General features: G+C 40.9%; 1 protein-coding gene across 3 annotated transcripts in view; it reads right to left on the bottom strand.

Annotated features, from left to right (window-relative positions):
- Positions 1 to 3: 3 nt before the first annotated feature.
- The window catches only part of ANO6 (anoctamin 6), a 196,743-nt gene continuing 176,803 nt past the window's right edge, over positions 4 to 19,943 (bottom strand). For 2 of the 3 annotated variants that reach the window (XM_030322381.1, XM_030322384.1), the window contains 4 exons: positions 14,960 to 15,165; positions 10,065 to 10,267; positions 8,452 to 8,590; positions 4 to 3,231 (listed from right to left, as the gene is read on the bottom strand). In XM_030322381.1, the coding sequence (XP_030178241.1) occupies positions 3,025 to 3,231; positions 8,452 to 8,590; positions 10,065 to 10,267; positions 14,960 to 15,165 (755 nt within the window). In that variant the 3' untranslated portion in view covers positions 4 to 3,024. The remainder of the gene's footprint in view (positions 3,232 to 8,451; positions 8,591 to 10,064; positions 10,268 to 14,959; positions 15,166 to 19,943) is intronic. The other variant, XM_030322383.1, reaches the window with a different exon arrangement.

The following is a 19,943-nucleotide window of genomic DNA, read 5'->3' as shown; positions in this document are numbered from 1 at the left end:
GTGCTGTTTTTAAAAATGAATTTACTAAAATGCTTATAATTATAAAAGAATATTAAAATGCACAGAAATTCACAAAACATTACAAACTTTACATCTTATGCCACAGTGTATGAAAGCATCATGTATATTTCAGTTCTATTTTCGTTAAGCTGCTCATACATTTTAAGTTTTCAAACATCTTAACATATAATAGGCACAATGAGAAAATGGTACAAGCAGTGTTTCAATAACAGAGCCCCCCAGTGAATTAATGTTTTCTGAAATCCAAGATGCACCCACGGATAATTACAAGGGAAGGCATTTGGTGACGGTTTACAAGATGGCCTTGCTTAGTTTTCAAACAAAAACGATAGCTTTCCCTTTCTATTGACACATCTAAAATATTTGAGGGATATTTAAAGGAAAATCTCCTGAGTATTTTGGTCTAATGCTTCAATCTGTTAAAATTCACAGGCATTACAAAAGGATATACAATGAAACGTTCTCTAGTGGTTAACACTGGGCAGGTCTAGGGCCAGGTATTCCTTTCACAGGGGCACTGTTGCACACCCCCTTTTTCTTGGGGTGCTGCTGCTTACATTTACAAACCCAGCCCAGTGACTGCCTGCAGACACAGTCCCACATTTGTCTTCACACTGACAAGTCAGCACTAGGTTCCATTAACACTGTCGGTGTCACAGGTGACCCCGGATCCCCACTACCTCGCCGCTTAGGGGACTATTGGCAGTGTCACACGTATTTTCTGCCTTTAAAAATGTAGAGTTTTTTCCCCTCCTGTCCACAAAAGCACATTTTAAACTATGAAGGCAATTTATGAAAGATGGTTTATGAAAAACACACATGCACACTTTTTAAAGTTCTAGTTTATATACAAGGAGATAAGGCAAAAAACATTTCCTTCTCTACGCTCCCATAAACAGTGAGTAGTTGGCAAATCCAACACGAGGAGATAGTCCTGCGCTTCAAAGAGCTGAGGTACTAGGGGCAGAAGTGACACCACTTTCAGGAGCAGTGTCACAGGTGAGCAGGGAAAGGAACAGCTGCACCCAGTCTGGGCGGGACGAGAAGCCGGGACGAAACTCCTTTCTTACTCCCTGTGCAGTCATAGCGTGTGTGGCCTGTTGTGAGCACTCGTTCACATTGTTAACATGATCAAGAAAGTTAGTGAAATGTTGTCCCTTGTCCATTGGGACAATGCAAAAGCCCAGGATACTGCTTTATGAATCCTACATAAATAGTGATTTTGGTTTCTGGGTCTGTTTGAACATTCATGGCAGGCACTTAGAATCGTGACCTTGAGTTAAGCAGCTCTTTTATATCGAGCCTCTAAATCTGCTCGCTGCAACAGGTTTCCTTTTCCTCTGCTGCTGGGATGGAGTGGCTCGGCTCCTATGGCACTTGGGCATGTAGCAGCACCCCAGTGGGTGGCAGTCCACCCGGTAAGAACCCAGTGCCAGACACCCTCTCTTACACCCGGCACTCCCCCGTTACCAGTCAAGGGTGAGCGGTGTGGCCCCGCGTCTTGTCCGGAGCCTACCAGAGGGCCTTGCACCTGAAAGGCAGTAAAGCACAGTAAAGACTGCTGAGTTGAACCACCTGAAGGCAAGATGTGCGTGGTGCAGGCATTCAGCGGGAAGTTACGTGCAGCTCAGGGAAGGGGTTGTGACCAAACCGCGGCCTGAGGGAGGCTGGAAGCTCAAATCAACACCAGAGTGTCTCTTCCGGATTGGGAGTGATGCGGGTCTATCCCTGCTTCTCTCCTCTCCCCACCACTCCCCTGGTGCGTGCAGTTACAGACAAGTTACTGGGCTGGGAACAAGGGAATGGAGGCTGCAGGGAACCACCTTCACCATGGCACATGCTTTGGTATGCTCATCACTTGGATACCCGGAATCCTTGTGGAAAAGGCGCTCCCCACGCAGGGAACCCCGAGCGCCTCACAATTAGGGCACCGGTTGTACTGTTAAGCGCGTGTGCACAGCACCCTCATGTCACAGTGGCTGCACAGTGAGCGGTTCCTGGCGATGCCCGTGATCTGTGATGCTGTACCTCCTGGATCTAATGCATAAAAGGAAACTGGTGGCAAACTGATGGGCTTGTCCTTCCGGACCATTATGTTGATAAAAATGTAATTTTAAGAAACTACGTATCTTTAGAAGAGGTACATTAATTATTCTGGTCAATATGAGTTACAATTCTATTTGAATCTATAACTTTCCCTACTTTTGTCATCTGACTCCCTTGAGATCTGCAAAGCAGTCAACACTGATTAGGCACAGAATGTTCTGAGAGTGCTCCTGGAAGATAAAAAGTGTCACTGCGGATTAGCACAAATACACTTCAGAACCTTGCTATCTTTATTCCGATCCATTAAGTGTGTTTCTTTGAGATGAAAAGATAGGCCAAATTGGAGACGGAAACTATTTCCTCTTACTAAGTGAGGTTTCGTTTTCTGTAGGGATGTGCTAACACACCGACATACTGTGAATTCTTGAGTCTATCTGCCACTTAATATGGCATTCAAACTGAAATTCTGAGTTAGCTATTTTTAATCACACAAAGGGAAGCATGTCTCGTCTTTAACAAAAGTACTGTAAGGGAAAGAGAACTCTGGCACAGATTTGGCTAAGTGAAGAAATGAAACACTGCCTTAAAGGGGACCATGTGCTTGAGAACAGAAAGAAATGAAAATAATCAGACGGAGGGACAGAAATCCATTCTGCTTCGGAAAGGGTAGTTTTTAAGCACACGAAGAGACTTTTTCTGTGTTACTGAAATTCAAATTTATCAAAAAAGGGTAACATTTCTGGTTTTCCAGGTGATTAGTTTTATGCACTTCTTGATCTAAGTTTTGCACTTTCCAGTTCCTGCGTGGCTGGCTGAAACCGAAAAATAATCTATATGAAAATGGCAATAGCTAAGACTATTTGCCAAAGTGTTTTCACTCAGACATCCTCATTAGTGATTCATAATATATTTTGACGGAGTTAAATTCTGTAAAGTGCTTCTCAGAACATAAAGCTCTTATTCTAATTTGGGTCGTAAATTGTTATCTACCACTTCCACCATCCTCTCAGCTATGACCCCCATATTTTTTGTCACATCTTTGAGGTGATTCTCGTGAAGAAGCTTTTGCGTTAGGTATTTTTCTCTCTTGATCTTGCTCTTCGTGCTTTTGGATACATCTGGAATTGCATAGGAGATAAAAAATTTCACAGAGTAGATGATGTGCTGTGGGAGAGAAGAAGAAAAAGGTCAGCCGCAACGAAATGGAGGGGAACCCAGAGTTCCTTCCATTGCAGGTCATCTGGCAGCGGATCTGGACACGGGGCTGGGCATTCTACAGACATATCCAATCTCTCCCGCGTGATGTGCTTCCACCCACGAGCTCCATTGTTACTTTAAAAATTGCAAGAATACTATTTGATATGTAGAAGATAATGTGTCTAATGTCTCTGACACTCACCATGACACTGCCAATGCTGTAGTATTTTTGGAGACGTTCCTTTCCTAGCTCATTCCGGGAGCTCTTCCCCAAAGGTTAACACTACCCTATGTGTGAGTATATCTGTATCATCTTATTTTTGAGAACGAGCTTAACAAATATGTATATATCCCACAGGAATATATTGTTTAGTCTTGTTTGATTTGAGCTTTATAAAAAAGTATGGCAGTCTTTGGAAAATTGTTTTTTCGTTTTAAAACTAGTTTCTAAGATTCATCAGTGTTATTGTACATTAACTATAGTCCATTCATTACCAATTCTGCTTAATATTCTCCTGTTTGCATACGCTATAATTTATCCATTCCCCCATCAAAACGTATTGCGCTTGTTTCTAGTGTTTGTATTAGAGAAATGATCTTGGGAATGTTTGTGCACTTGGATTCTGGAGGATATCTGTGAGAGTTTCTCAAGGGCATGACCTAGGAGTATAACTGCCAAGACTCTAGGTTACATGAATGTTTAAATTTCCAAGATGGTACCAAAGTATTTTCCAAACCAGTTAAACCAGCTTCCACACCCACCAGCAGTGTGTGATAGTTTCATTTGCTCTCTTTTTTTTTAAGTTTTAAAAAATGTTTATTTTTGAGAGAGACAGAACACGAGCAGGAGAGGGGCAGAGAGAGAGAGAGGGAGACACAGAATCTGAAGCAGGCTCCAGGCTCTGAGCTGTCAGCACAGAGCCTGATGCAGGACTTGAACTCATGAACTGTGAGATCATGACCTAAGCCCATGTCAGATGCTTAACCGACTGAGCTACCCAGGCGCCCCTTGCTGTATATTCTTGACAGCACTTGTCATCAATTTTTTTTTTTAAACCAACACAGAGATTATAAAATGGGCTTTCACTTTGGTCTTACTTTACATTTCCCTGATGACTAATGACGTTGAAGACGTTTTTTATTTGTTCAGTACTCACAAGTCTCTGACCTAGCAAGGAGATAGATAAGATACAATAAACAGAGTTAAACATAAATAAGTTGTACATGGTGTTAAAGTGGTAAGAGTTTCTGTGTTATATGGGAGGCAAATTTCATATAGATTTCATACAGATTAGTCTGGATATGCCTCAATGAGCAAAGACTTTAAGGAGGTGAGGGAAACAGCCATGCAGAAATCAAGAGGCAAGACATTCGAAGCAGAGGGAACAGCCAGTGCAGAGTCTATGTGACGAAAGCCTACAGGCTATATTTCAAGTAATGGCAAGGCAGGAGTGGAGCGGGTGAGGAAAGGTGACTTGAGAGTGATAACAGAGCTTGGCTAGACTGTGTGAGGCCTTGCGTGTCAGAGTGAGGACGTTGGCTTTTACTCCGTGACATATGAAGGCAGTAGGGAGCCCAGTTAGCAGACTGCGGCCCTAAGTCAGGCCAAAAATGGCCTAATTACCAACCTGGTGGTAGCAGCAGAGTTGGTAAGAAGTGTTCAGATCTGTGATGTACTTTCAAAGGAAAAGCCAACAGGACTGTATGTGGAGTAAGTGGGGGGACTCCCAAGAATTCTACCCTGAGCAAGCAGTGACATGGAACTGCCATGACTGAGAGGGGGCAGACTCACTGTGGACAGAACATTTAGGGCAGGACAGAGAGAACATTCCAACTGAATTTAAGAAAATATGGGCACTTGGGGCAGTAGATTTATGTGTTAGATATCCAAGCAGAAAGGTCAAGTGGGCATTTGGATTCATGGGTTGAGTTCAGGAGAGAGGTGTTCCGGAGATATCTATATACATATATTGTGAGTCACTGGCATATAGATGGCATTTAAAGCCAACGGACTGCATGAGATCATCAAGGCTGTGAAGAGAGAGAAAAGATGACAACCAAGGAATGAGCCCCAGGATCACTAAGAGAAGGAAGGGACTAGCAATGCAATTAAGAAGGGACTTAAGGTAAGAGAAAAGGCCAAAAAAAAAAAAAAAAAAAAAGTTTTCCTGGGAGCCAAGTGAGGAGTAACAGTAACTTCAAGGAGGAGAGAATGATCAGCTTCTGTGTCAAATGCTTCTGATACATTAGGTAATATGAGGGTGGAGAATATTCGAGATGAGAGGTACTAGTGTGTCTCAATTATAGAAATTATAGTGAAGAGGCAAACGATATTGTGGGAAAGAGAGGTTTTTATTTTCTATCTATTTCTGAGGTAGGTAATATTTATAGATAGGTGGATTTTCTACATGTCATCCTGATATTTCTGGGATAAACCAATGTGGTCTGATGTCATCTTTAAGAAGTAGATTGCTAGATTCTGGGGCACCTGGGTGGCTCAGTCAGTTAGGTGTCCAACTCTTGACCTTGGCTCAGGACATGGTTTCATGGTTTGTGGGATTGAGCCCTGCATCAAGCTCTGTGCTGGCAGCACAGAGCCTGCTTTAGATTCTCTGCCTTTCCCCCTGCTTGCACGCATGCTCTCTCTCACTCGCTCTCAAAATAAATAAACTTAAAAAAAGTATATTGCTAGATTCAATTGGTGCATTTTAGGAAGATCTTTGCGTCTATGTAATGAGTGAGACTGGTTTAGAATTTCCCTTTCTCTTTCTCCTGTCTGATTTTAAGATGTATAAGGAGTTGGAGAGTGTTTCCGCTTTCTAATCTCTGGAGGAAACGAAAACGATCTGTTCTAGGAAGTATGGTATTGCTCTCCTGTAAAACCATATGGCCTAGTGTTTTCGTTATGGAAAGATTTTTCAGTAACTCAGAGTTTTGCTATAATTCTAGGTTTACAGTTATCTTCTTTAGCATTTTGAAGAGATTCAACTACTCTCTTCTCACCTCTGTGTTGCTGTTACAGTCTACTCTCACTCCAATTATAATTTTCCTGATCAGTCATCTGTCCTTGTTCTCTGGGCACTTTTACGATCTTATCTTCGGTGAGCTGCACTTCTGTCCCAATCTGTGGAAGCACGGATTTCCGTATTCTTCTTGATGTCTGTTGTGCTTTCTGCTCTGTTCACAGACACCTGTCATTTATTTGGGAAGAATTTGAGCCATTAACTCTTCAAATTGCCTCTCCTCTATGATCCATTTTTTCTTCTGTGAATCTTTTGAAAATTGCTTAATCTCTTTTCTGTATTTTCCACTTTCTTCTCTTTTTTTCAGACCTATCTCCCAGTTCATTCTGTTTTCAAACTTCTGTTTAATGCATATGTTAATTTTTTTCATTTCAACTATATATTTTTCAAAATTGCCTAGTACTTTTTTAGTTTCTTATTGTTTGCTCATTTTTGAATCTCTCATTTCTTTGTTTAAACGTGGTCATTCCTTATCTGATAACAGATACTCTTGAAGTTATTGAGGGTCCAAATTAGTTGCTTTTCTTTTTTTGGCTGAATCTCACTCCTGGTTTTTCTTATTTCCCCTGGTTATTGTTGATCTTTGGAAGTTCATATTTGATTATTTCAATCTGAGAAAAAACTGTGGTCTAAATTGAGGACACTTTTTTCTGCAGAGAATATACACATTTCCTTCTACGATGAGGCAAATTGAGCCCTTTGGGGGCCCCTGGATGAATCCAAGAGTCTCTAGCTCAGCTGGTCCACCTCACTTCTGACCCACTGCTGGGTCTCCTGAGCCTGTACATGGCATCACTGATAACCGCACTTGTTCTATTTTGACCACCACACCTTTCCACCTCCTCTTTGTGGATTCTCCTTCCTTCCAGTGAGTTCAAAAGTGCAAAGGACATTTTCTTTTCTCATTAAAAAAACCCTTTATACTCATTTCATTATTAGCTGGAAATCACAGGAGTTAGAATAACAGCCCAGGGGACAGACACAAAGGGGAAGGGCAGTCCTTCCCCGACAGGTCTCTGCTCCACGGGTGGCCAGTGGGGGTGGAGGCAGGCCTGGGCATCTACGTGTGACGGGTGGGCCTGGCTGCTAGGGCTGAGCGGTCCTCCTCGTCCAGGGACTCTGAGTCCACCTGCACCCTCGCTTGCTCCCACACTCCCTGGCGGCGTGCGTCCAGCTGGGGGCCCTCCCACATGCCGACATCGTGTAATGGCTCTTCCCCAGAGCCACACCACGGCCCCTCCTCAAAGTTCTGTCCTTCTTCCTGTTCCTTGTCCTCCCTGCTCTCCCCCTTCTGGGAGATTTAAGCTTATTCTAAATGTCTTGTAGTGAAATGGCCCCTCACGGTATCTAGTCAAACCTGATATCAGAAGCAGCAGTGTAAATACTTTGGCAACTCCACATTTGAATATAAACCAGTGATTCTTGCTGATATAGCAGATACTACAGGAAACCACTGATGCTGGTGAGCTAATGATGAATTGTTTCTTCTTCTGTTGATGTTTAATAGCTACCAAACAATACTAGAAAAATTGTCAAAGCCAGGCAGGCAGCCTATCCCACACTTTTTTCTTGCTAACAGATTCTCATTTTGTTCAGAGCAAACCAAATACCTCCTGCCCCAGCCTATTTTACTGCTGGGAGGAACCGTGAGCTCTAGTTATTGCCAGTGTGATACAGGTGGAAGTCTGCTCTAAAGGCTTCTGGAAAAGCATTTTCTTTGCTGATGCAAAGGAACAGATACAGCTAGCCTCACCTTTCTTTCTCCTGTCTAGAACACAAATGTGTTCTCTGGAGCTGTAGCACTCACGCTGCTGCCATAATGTGATGTGCCCTGAGAAAGTTTCTCGAGAGCAGAGATCACATCTTAGTAGTCTTAAATAAGACCCTTCACAGTCCATCATGCAGCCCCTGTGCCCCAAATTAAAAAAAAAAAAAAAAAAGGCACTCAATACTGAATTGAGAGGGACTGAATCCCCTTAGCAAACATGCGCTCACCTTTTCAAGCAGATAGCCAATTTCATTTTATTAGAGCATTATGGGCATTCTCATGTTAAATTTGATTAATACATGTCCTAAACTAATTATTAGCAAGAGATAAGAATGTATTTGAAGTCAGAGTTGGCAACACTGAATGCTAACAAAAGGTCTGCAAATATACTACTACCTTATCGACTATTTCAAAGTAGACGTCTCCTACCTCCATGACAATGATAAAAGCCAACTTGGCTGCAATCACGTGCCAGTAATAGATGTTGTGTTTATACTCTTGTGGGTGTCCAGGTGGGTACCGGAAATCACGATACCTGGAAACAAAATGGAAGGATATAAGGAGATAATTCTTCTTGACTAACTACTGTAAGCAAGGGCCCATTTCAAAAGAGGTCATATTTAATACAATGCTCTTTTAAGTTGGACATCATATAAATTTTCTCAGAGTTTAATTTGCTGACAAAATCCTGAAATAACTACTCCCATAATACTTCACTTAACATAAGATGGTAATGATGTATTCCATCTATGTGAAAACAAACAAAAGTGTTAACATTTTTTTTGCCAGTTTCATCCTTGCTTTCTCAAAAGAGTATAACTAAAACGATTCAGCGTATTTTCAGAAACAGGTTTATAAATTTGTTTATATAACGTATCCTCAGGCTTCACTCAGCCACAAGTGATCTCTCTCTGTAAAGAGTAGCACCCATCTGCTTGTTACACTTTTCAAACTCTTGTCCTTATGAGATGTCATGTGCTACTGCTGTTGGTGTCTTCCCTCAGGTAGCACATCTCAAATTTCCTACCTATAATCTATTTGACCTAGAAGAGTCTAACAACTGTTTAGAATTATGTCAAGTAAAAGTAAGCAGATTCGACGTGGGATTCTCAAGAGGCTCTACGGTGTGTAAATTTGAAACACTTATTTGGGGCTTTTTTCTGGTTTCTTGGTTGTGTTGCTGAGAATTTGAACCAGAAAAGGGTTTGAGGAGTTGAGCTAAATGAGTATTTAGAGCCTCTTCTGGGTTAAGACTATGATTTAAAAAACAAACTCTTGGGGCACCTGGGTGGCTCAGTTGGTTAAGCATCTGACTGGTTCAGGTCATGATCTCACAGTCCATGAGTTCAAGCCCCATGTCAGGTTCTGTGCTGACAGCTCAGAGCCTGGAGCCTGCTTTGGATTCTGTCTCCCTCTTTCTGCCCCTCTCTCAAAAAATAAACATTAAAAAAAATTTTTTTTAAAGGATTTTAAAAAACAAACTCTATGACCTATAGTGAACAAACTATCAATTAGTGATTTACTTGACATCTACTGACTACAGTTGACCTTACCGGCCATTACAATCAATGCAGAGAGCTCTGGAATACTTTCCAGAGAATACTTCTGGGCTAGGCTGAGGTATTTACATTTCTCATTTTTGTATTTCTTGAAGTGAGAGTGATAGCTTGTCATCACTAAATACATCAGGTTGTGCTTGGATAACAGATTCGTCATACCAACTGAATGAACTTGTTTTTTGGCACTCCTTGCATTTCTTCATTTCTAAGATACAAACAGAACTTTTCTCTTGGGTCAGTATCCCTATAATCATTTGAAACCCTCGTCTTTATATCATGTTTTATTGTTTCATTTGAAAGTTCTGACCTCTGTCTGTATTAACTTTTAGATCTTTTCCTTTTTTAAGTTTGGCTGAAAAAAGTGTCTCCAGCAATTTTATTTAGAATTACATTACAATAAAAGTCCTTTAAAAGATGAAGTGCATTTTTAAACACGTCAGCAGAACTTGCCTGCATGTGGTATGTTTTTCAAGCCCAGAATATGGATTTCCTTTGCTTCTGTTTTTGAAGTCTGCGATGTTGAAGTAGGAAAGAGTGTTGTTGATGTATCCCTCCATGGTGTAGTGGGTGTGGTCCCCATAGGGAGGGACGGAGAAGGACCAGTAATACACCAGGCGGGGGATCATGTCTGATGTGAAAGCGATGATCATGGCCTATATTGGGAGGAAAACAGTAAGGGGACATTATTTTAGAGCCTTTATAGCTATGGTTAACAAATGTGCCAGAATTATAGTTTCAACAGTTGATTTTTTTTTTTTTTTAAACTGAAAGATTCAGAAACTTTCTTTCCTGTCTAATGGACATAGATAGTGAATGTCCTAAAGTCTTTGAGCAGCTGCTTTAAAGAATAGTTACTACCTCTTGTCTTCAGTTCAAATAAGGGCTGTCCAGAAGTCCACCTACAATTGGAAAGCAAAAGCTGGCAAGTTGCCTCTTTTTTTTTTTTTTTTTTTTAACGTTTATTTATTTTTGAGACCGAGAGAGACAGAGCATGAACGGGGGAGGGTCAGAGAGAGGGAGACACAGAATCTGAAACAGGCTCCAGGCTCTGAGCTGTCAGCACAGAGCCCGACGCGGGCTTGAAATCAAGGACTGTGAGATCATGACCTGAGCCGAAGTCGGCCACTTAACCGACTGAGCCACCCAGGTGCCCCAAGTTGCCTGTTTCTTTTTTTTTTTAATTTTTTTTTTTTTTAACGTTTATTTATTTTTGAGACAGAGAGAGACAGAGCATGAACGGGGGAGGGGCAGAGAGAGAGGGAGACACAGAATCTGAAGCAGGCTCCAGGCTCTGAGCCATCAGCCCAGAGCCCGATGAGGGGCTCGAACTCACGGACCGCGAGATCGTGACCTGAGCTGAAGTCGGATGCTCAACCGACTGAGCCACCCAGGTGCCCCAAGTTGCCTGTTTCTTAAGTACAGCAAGAATAATTGTAGACCATCGTATCCTGGATAACTCGAGTTGCTTGCATATATTATATATAAATTAGATTTTCATAAATTAGAATATTATACGATTCAATCAATCTTGGAACTCTACTAGATATAATTTTCAGCTCTCTTTTATGACTTAGAAGACCGTTTTGTAGAAGTAATACTAGGGTCAATATTATAATAATTTGGCCTTATACAATTCCTTTGTAGAATTTATAATTGATATAAAACTGATCTTTTAAATCCCTTGACTCTTAAAAATAGAATATAAATTGAATAAAATATATTTCCTTGATCTAATAATGGTCTTCAAATTCATACTTTTTCCCCTAGAGTGTCTTGACTTATTTATACAAGTCAACCCATAGTCTGATTTTAAACTCTCAGTATATACCGTATGTTGCTTCATTAGAAAACAAGAATTTTTTTAATTAACTTTAAAATGTAGGAAGCAAGAAAGCATACTGGAGTTATTTCATTCATATAGTCAAATGTATGCCTATTTTATATGATCTAGTGTCTAGGGGCGCCTGGGTGGCTCAGTCGGTTGGGCGTCCGACTTCAGCTCAGGTCATGATGATCTCGCAGTCCGTGAGTTCGAGCCCCACGTTGGGCTCTGTGCTGACAGCTCAGAGCCTGGAGCCTGTTTCGGATTCTGTATCGCCCTCTCTCTCTCTCTGACCTTCCCCCATTCATGCTCTCTGTCTCAAAAATGAATAAACGTGAAAAAAAAAATAAAAAAAAAAAAGATCTAGTGTCTAAGCTTCTAAGCTTCAAAAAGGCTAACTGGACAAAGTTATGAACATTATCATAGTTATGTTCTCAAATTAAAGGAATAAATATAGGTCAATTTTAAACGTGGGCCTGTGTCAGGCAGACCTCTATTAGGATGCAAAGCTATTATAAATTACATGAATTTTCTCTAAAATTCTTTAATTTGGGCTTTAAACTCTCCAATGTGTAAAACTGGCTTGAAGGAAGGAGCAAGTAAGGAATATACTTAAATCCATATTCTATGTGAATAAACAAAGTTAAACGATTCAGTCATTTATTGAGGCAGAAAGACAGGTTTTTGGCACAACGTGATTTTTAATACTATTCATCTGAACATGTGGTTTAGATGCAGAGAGACCACAAGCCAACAAACAAGATCTCAGTCAGAGCAAGAAACACAACTAAGGGGCTTTTCTATTGCAAAATGACCCCCACTAGTAGACCAGCTTTGTCATTTCCTCCCAAGTGTGCCTGTGTCTGCTTCTGGCTGGTGGAGGGGGGAGGGGGTAAGGCAAGAATATTTTACTTTACCAGATTTGAATAGTTTAAAATTTCCTGTTATCATTTAACTATAGCTTTTTACAGAATCACCTGCAGATGTGCTCCAGGAAGCTGCAAAAATTCCAACAAGGAAGATAATTCTCTTGTCTTCTGACAAGATATTTTTCCTCCTGAATTGAGCTGCTTTGAGACACGCTGCAAGAGTACAAATAAATGCAGTGTGCTTCATTTCCTATGCTGTTCTGAATACAATTTTCCATTTATATCAAACTAAATTAAAATTGGTCTTCAACGGCAGATACTGTGGCCTGATACAACCGTGTCAATTCAGCTTCTTTGCTGGGGACTAGCAGCTTTAAAATGAATGATTCGATGTCCATTCTCATCCCTGGTGGCTATTCTCTTCTTCCTACAGTTAAAAGCTCCCCTATTATGGAAAGTTAGCACTTGAGTGCCCAGTACATTTTGGAGGCACATATTAGGAGTGTGAGGGGATAATTTACATGTTTCATTCTTATAGGCATATATACAAACGTACACAGAACCTGCATCTTGGAAGCTGTAACAAATCCTAATAATATGGGAAAGAAAAGGATTGTCCATCATTCAATCAATGATCTAAAAAGCAGTTTTCCTACGGTACAATGAAACGATGCCTAAGTTGTAAGAAGAAACAACTACTGGATAAGAACCAGCAGCACCAATTAGCAAGCACGCACGTGCCTGTGTGTGTATACACAGACACATCCACACAGAGTAGACATAGAAACACAGCCAGTACCCCATCTGTGCTAATGGAGTGGAGCCATCCTGGGGATACTAGGAAAAGGTGCCTGACACAAGCAAACCAGAGTGCTGAGGACTGGGCATTAAGAGTCATTTGAATTTTCTGGCTAGCTGAAGGTCAAACAAAAACGCTTTTAGTTTCAAACCTTGTTGCTAAAATTTTCCTAACGTACACAATTCCACGTTCCTGCCTTGCTTAGTGTTGTATAGCATATTTAATGTGACAGATTAATTCTTTCATGATTGTAACACAGTGGACGTTGAAGGTGTGGGTTACTTGGGTGAATGGAAAATGATACAACCTAGCAGTTGTTTCTGTGTGTGTGTGTGTGTGTGTGTGTGCAATTTGTAACTTTCTCCAAAAAGTAGGGATAACATACAATTCAGATAAATTGAGGGTTCTTGATGGGTGGTGACAGCTGGGTTCCAGATAACTTGCTTTGTTGTATAAAACTGTAACCACAAGAACTGTAAAATTCTTGTGCCTTTAGTTTAGACACCTGTTGGAAGTCTACACAGAGTCACTATTACTGATGATGGATAATGATGATAAAACAGCAGCAGCTAACGTTCCATGAGGACCAGGCTCTGTGCATTCCATGCATTAACTCACTGAAGTCCTTGGTCATCCTTTATGGTATGTAATATTCTTAAAATATGCGATAGGGAATTATTCAATTTACAAACAATAAAATGAAGCTGTGAAGTGTTAAGGCCTGGCCCAAGGTCATGCAGCTGGGAAGCTACAATACTGACAGGTGGACTGAGAGTCTGGCCTGTGACTGCAATGTTGAGTATGTTCCCTCATCCAGAAGACTGACCCACAGGCACTGAGTTCTGTTCTGTTTCTACAGGTGCTTGTGGGAAAAGACTGGGGACTCAGGACAAGTGGCTTAACTAAGAAATGAAAACTGGGATATCATCTTTTGGGGATTGTCAGTGACCCAGGAGTAAAATGGGTAGTGAACTAAGGGAGGAAATAGCCCTAATTGTAAGCATATTTCTAAGGAAAGTGCTCATCCCCCTGCTGGGCTGGCATGGAAATTGTTCTCCCTGAAAACTCCCTGCTGGCCTGTGTTTTAAAAAAAAAAGGGGGGCGGGGGAGGAGGGTGCGGGGGTGGGCAAAGAGAGACTGTTCAGATTGGTCCAAAATCTATACAGGTTGTTCTGTTCCCTCAGAGCTGGGACACATGCAGGGTATGAGGCTGCTTAGCTAATGACTAGAGGGTGGCCAGCAAAGGCCAAGGGGACAGACGGGGTGGGGAGGAGAGATGGGACCCACCCTAAAGCCCCCCCTCCTTGAAGAACCCTAGGAGACATGATTGGAACACACAAAGTGCGTGAACATACTTCATCATCAAATAGTCAATATTTTAAATTGATAGTTTGGAATATATAGTAAAATATGGTAGAAGGATAGTTCTTATTTGCGGGCAGTAAACACTGTAAGTGGGCAGATGTCTATCTCTATTACAACAGCACTATTGTATAGCTCTTTTTATAGTCGCATCAGGATTAAGAGAGTTGGTACGTACTGTTATTACTATTACTATGTTCCTGTTAAATAAAAACGTTAGCAAATGAGCAATGATAGTATCATGGTCACTCTTAGCAACTGCCTCTGTAAGAGCTCTTGACTTTGTAAATCATTAATAAATAATTACAAACAATTAAAAACATTAAAAAAATAATAACAATTACAGTTATAACAACTGTTTTTATACAGATGATAGTACCGGCATCTCCCTCCCATTAGAAAAAAATATCAAACATTTGATTCTTTAGGTAGCGACACTAATGCATTTTGGACTTTTCAAGGTCTTTACCCTGCGAAGCCTATGTTTACTCACATTGGTCACCACAGCCAGAATCGCTATTCCTTGCATGATGGGCTGCCAGGCTCCGATGTCTTGGGCTTTTTCTGGAACCATGCGTCTATACTGGGTAGTCATTTTCCATGCGTCCACTCTTATTTCCAATATATTGTTCACCAGAGCCAACAGGGGGGCCAGTGGAAAAGAGGCCACAAATAAGGTGACGAACCCAAACTGAATAACTGTCAATGGAATGGACACACATCATGGAGTGGTGGATGGATGGAAGGACAACGTATTTTCCTTTACTCTTACAAAGAAAGAAAAAAGGCAAACAAACTAAATCCCAAAGAGAAAAGACATCCATGGTAATAACAATGTTCAACAAAAGACAAATATGAAATATCTGGAAAGAAGACTAATTATAACCAGTTTCTATCACATGTATATACTTAACAGGAAAAATAGACCTAAAATCTTTAATCAACTCAAGTTATTTGCTGGTATTAAAGTTGGGACACTCTCAGTATGTTACTCATTCTCTGTTGAAATAACAGAATGTTGGAAGATGATTCATGATTTTGGGTTAAAAAAAGAAAAGGAGTATTGTGGAAGTATCTAACAAGTTCAAAAGAAATAAGAAATGTACTTTTGGGAAGGCTATGTGTAGAGAATGTTAGAGGAAATATGCTGCAAATAGGCAAATGAGCAACCTTCCCTGAGTCTGCAAACGCCAAGTTGCCATGCCTTCAGAGAATTGGTAATATTATTACAAATCACAGAAATGTATGTGACAAAATTATCTTAATAAGGCAAAATATAATCCTTCAAGAATTTTTATCTGGAAGTGGTTGCCATCTATGTGGTCATATTAAGTAAATATCCAAGTGAGGGGTTAGAAGTACTTTTCTCCTTGTAATTTAGGTGGCATTGCTATAGATGGGCAGCAGAGATTGGGGCAAGCTGTACCACAGGGAGGTAAAGGTTAGAAATAAGGCCAGAGATCTAAAAGAAATCTTTCAAGTAAACGAGTACAGATATGGGACTAAGGCTGTGAATGCCAGGAAGATTTACAGCCCCTTTACAGCTACTGCTCAGAACAGGGGCAGGGACCAATCAGGCGAGGAAGGGCAAGACTGTGGAGGGGTATGTAGGTAGAAGGAGCTGGCATGTTCTTCTGGTCTGAGAAGCCAGGGTATGCTGCAGAAGAACAGAGAGGGCTGGAAAGATCTGGCAGGTCCACAGGCCAGGCAAGAGCCACCGTCTTCAGGGAAGACAGACAATTACCGGAGTTGATGATACCATAGATGTTGACACCAATGCTTGGTATTATGCTGCTGACTGTGTCTATGCATCACCTGCCCCTAAATGAATTCATCTGCCTGCTAGGGGCCAGGCAAGTAATAGAAATGTGTGGAGTGGGTACAGTCAAATGTGGTAAACTGGCAAGTGCATAGCCTAATAAAATGGAAGGAACTGCATACAGTTGCCATGTTGGAATGAGGGTCCAATGTTGCCTGATCTTATTATTCAAGAGAAGCCAGAAATGAGGACTATGCAAGCAGTCAACCCAGTTAAAAATCCAAAACAGAAAAGATGTTATTTATAATGACAACAAAAGTATAGACTATTTAGGAAAAAGTTAGTGAGAAATGTTAACAAGGTATAATAATGGTCTTAAAAAATAAAAACAAATAATGATGAATGAATGAATGGTAGGATGTACCATATGCTTCTTAATTGGGCAGACTCAAGATGGGGGGACTTATATCAATTTTTTTCTCCAAAATATAATTTAGAATTCCAATACAAATTCAGTTAGTGATCCCAAATGGGTATTTTTTTTTTAAAGCTGAAAGAGGATGCTAAAGTTTTTCAAGAAATATACACAAGTACACAAGTAAAATAATGAAAAGGAATGCTTCAACTGACAGGAGAGACATTCTGGAAGAGGATACAATAGGTCTACCTCTGAGAGATTCTAATAATGTATATTATTATGCTCTGGAATTGAAACACTTTAGAACTAGTGCATTAATAGTATGAATTAAACAGAATTGATGCAGATATTCATAGGAGTTTACTATATTATAAAAAGTGATGCTTCAAATCAGTGGATTCAAGTGTTGGAGCCATCAGCTACATCACTGGAAAAAACTGGTATGGAGTCCTCCCTTTTGACATCAAAAGAGAGATGGATTCATTGAAAAATAATGCACCAGAAAAACCAACATGGCATCATGGCTTTGATATTCAAGTGAGAAGAACTTTCTAAGCTTTGAAATGAAGAACAAAAAAAGACCTACCGATTCTGCAAGGCAATAAATACCCAATGTAAAAACAAAAATAATCCTTGTCTAAAACTTTTCCATAACCCTATATTGCTAATATGCTCTATGCTTACTTCTTCACTTTGAGTTTCTTGAAAAAGTACCTCAACTATTTCTCCGCTTATTCCCTCCTCAAAGCCCTACATCCTGCCACGGCCCTCCCTATGCTCACTATGCAGTGGCGGCAGATTTCAAAGCCAGGGTACATTTTCAGTCCTTATTTGTTTGATTGCTAGGCAGCTTTTGATATGGCCAAACATTTCCCTCTCAGTGGAATGCCTTCCCCCTGACTTCTGTTTTACTTAAATAATTTTAAAAAGCGAAGGTGTGTGTGTGCACGTGCGTCCACACGCATGCATGCACGCACATAATTTCTTTTAAACACTACCTGTAGTGCTCCTTCTACCTTTTCCCACTGTGCCAGCAATTAAGTGTGGGTTCAACTCTTGCCTCCCCACCCTGCCCGCTTATTTTGCATTATGCTCCTTTTAGTCAGTGTTCAAATTCCTCTTAAGCAACATTCTCACCTTCTAAGCTTTCCATGTTGGAGTAACTCTCTGCTATATTTCTTCCAACTGTTCTGCTATTCTTCCTTTGTAGATTTCTTTCCCCATTTACCCTTTAAATGCCCCATTTCCCCAGGGCCTAATCATCAATTCTGTGTCGGGCATGCCTGAATCACCCCCAGGGTCCTACCTGCAGCTTCTCTGAGCTCCTGGGGAATCCAACTTTCTAATGGACATTTCTACGGATCCATCCCATAGACACCTCACACTTGAAATATTCAACACTGAACCATTTCCTTGACACCAGCTCCTCTCCTCATATTCTATCTGCATATTCAATCTCCTGGAAATTATCTCACCAATTTTATTCCTCACCTACCATACTAGTTATCTCTTTAGCACTTGTCCAATCTGTCTCCCTGATCTCTATGCCCATACCCACTGCCTCTATTTAGGTATGGGGATTACCTAGTTGTGTGGGTTACCTGGTGTAGCCTCCCAAAATATCCTTCTCCTACCAAAATATCTTCCATTCTGCTGCCAGAATGATCTGATCTTTGTCAACATAAACATTATATAGCTCTCTTGCTTACAAATATTCCCATGGGTAAGGATAAGTTCATTAAGGAGAAGTTCTAGTTCCCTGGATGAGCACACGAGACCCATTATGACACAGTCCTTGCTTACCTGACATTCCCACCTATGGATCCTTTGTTCTCGCCATACTTTGAACTGGCCAAGCTGTTTCATGTCCTTGTACTTTTAAATGTCCACCTCTTTACATGAAATGTCCATTCCCTTTACCATACTTGAAACAACTTCCATTCACTCTTCAAAATCCAATTCAAATCTCATGTGCTCTAGAAAGTCCCATCTGCATTTACTTTCTTAACAATCCACCAAATACTGACCACCCTTCACTTGGCTCTGTAAGGGCAGGCACCAAGTCTTACTTGTCTTGGTATCCCCAGCAATTGATAAGAGTATTTGGCATAGCAGGTGCTCCATAAATGTTTATCAGATGAATGAATAAAGAGGTAGGAGGCCTGCAAAAATGAGGAAATACCAATGCAGGTAGTGGGAGGAAACAGTGGAGATGAGGAAATGGAAGAACACAGGCCTGAGTCCTGGAGAAGTATAGTGGGGTGCTGAGGTGGGGTTAGCACTGGAGAAAGAGGAAAACGGGTGGGCACAAGGAAATGCTAAAGAAGAGTTGGTACTAATTATAGTAAATTAGGTGGAGAAAATAATATATGAAGGTCACTGTTTGAATAGATCTTTGAAAATTAACTTGGAGATGGAGGATGGTGAGGTCAAATTAACAAGGATAGAGGAGGCAGGGCCAGAGACAAACAGGGCCCACTCCATCATTTTCTTGCATTTCATTTATGTCACCCGCCCCCTAGGAAGGCCTCACCAAGTTCACAAGAGACTGGGTGTCTGTGCTGTAAGTACAAAATGGTATCTTCTGGTTTTGAAGCTAGATTTTAGACTGACAGACTATCTGTGTCCTGTGTCTGAATTCTCAGATGTTAAGACCAGACACCCGGGGAAGCAATTTGGTTAACAGACCAGGGTTACTCTAATAATCTCAAAGGATGGTGGGGAATTCACTAAAGATAACAGAAATTTCGCTCAAAAATAAAACCCAAAAAACATATGCCATAAAGAACTTCACCGGTGTTGAGTTTGGTAAGTTCTTTATAGATTTTGGAAGCTAACACTTTATCTGATATATCATTTGCAAATATCTTCTCCCATTCTGTTGGTTGCCTTTTAGTTTAATCCAGTGAAGAAATGGGCAAAAGACATGAATAGACACTTCTCCAAGGAAGACATCCAGATGGCCAACCCACACATGAAAAAATGCTCCACGTCACTCATTATCAGGGAAATACAAATCAAAACCACAATGAGATACCACCTCACACCTGTCAGAATGGCTACCATGAATAACTCAGGCAACAACAGATGTTGGCGAGGATGAAGAGAAAGAGGATCTCTTTTGCATTGTTGGTGGGAATGCAAGCTGGTGCAGCCATTCTGGAAAACAGTATGGAGGTTCCTAAAAAAACTAAAAATAGAACTACCCTACGACCCAGCAATTGCACTACAGGCATTTATCCAAGGGATACAGGTGTGCTGTTTCAAAGGGACACATGCACCCCCATGTTTATAGCAGCA

The sequence above is a fragment of the Lynx canadensis genome, chromosome B4, assembly GCF_007474595.2.
Source record: "Lynx canadensis isolate LIC74 chromosome B4, mLynCan4.pri.v2, whole genome shotgun sequence".
Taxonomy (NCBI): Eukaryota; Metazoa; Chordata; class Mammalia; order Carnivora; family Felidae; genus Lynx; species Lynx canadensis.
This window is presented reverse-complemented; position numbering and strand designations above follow the sequence as displayed.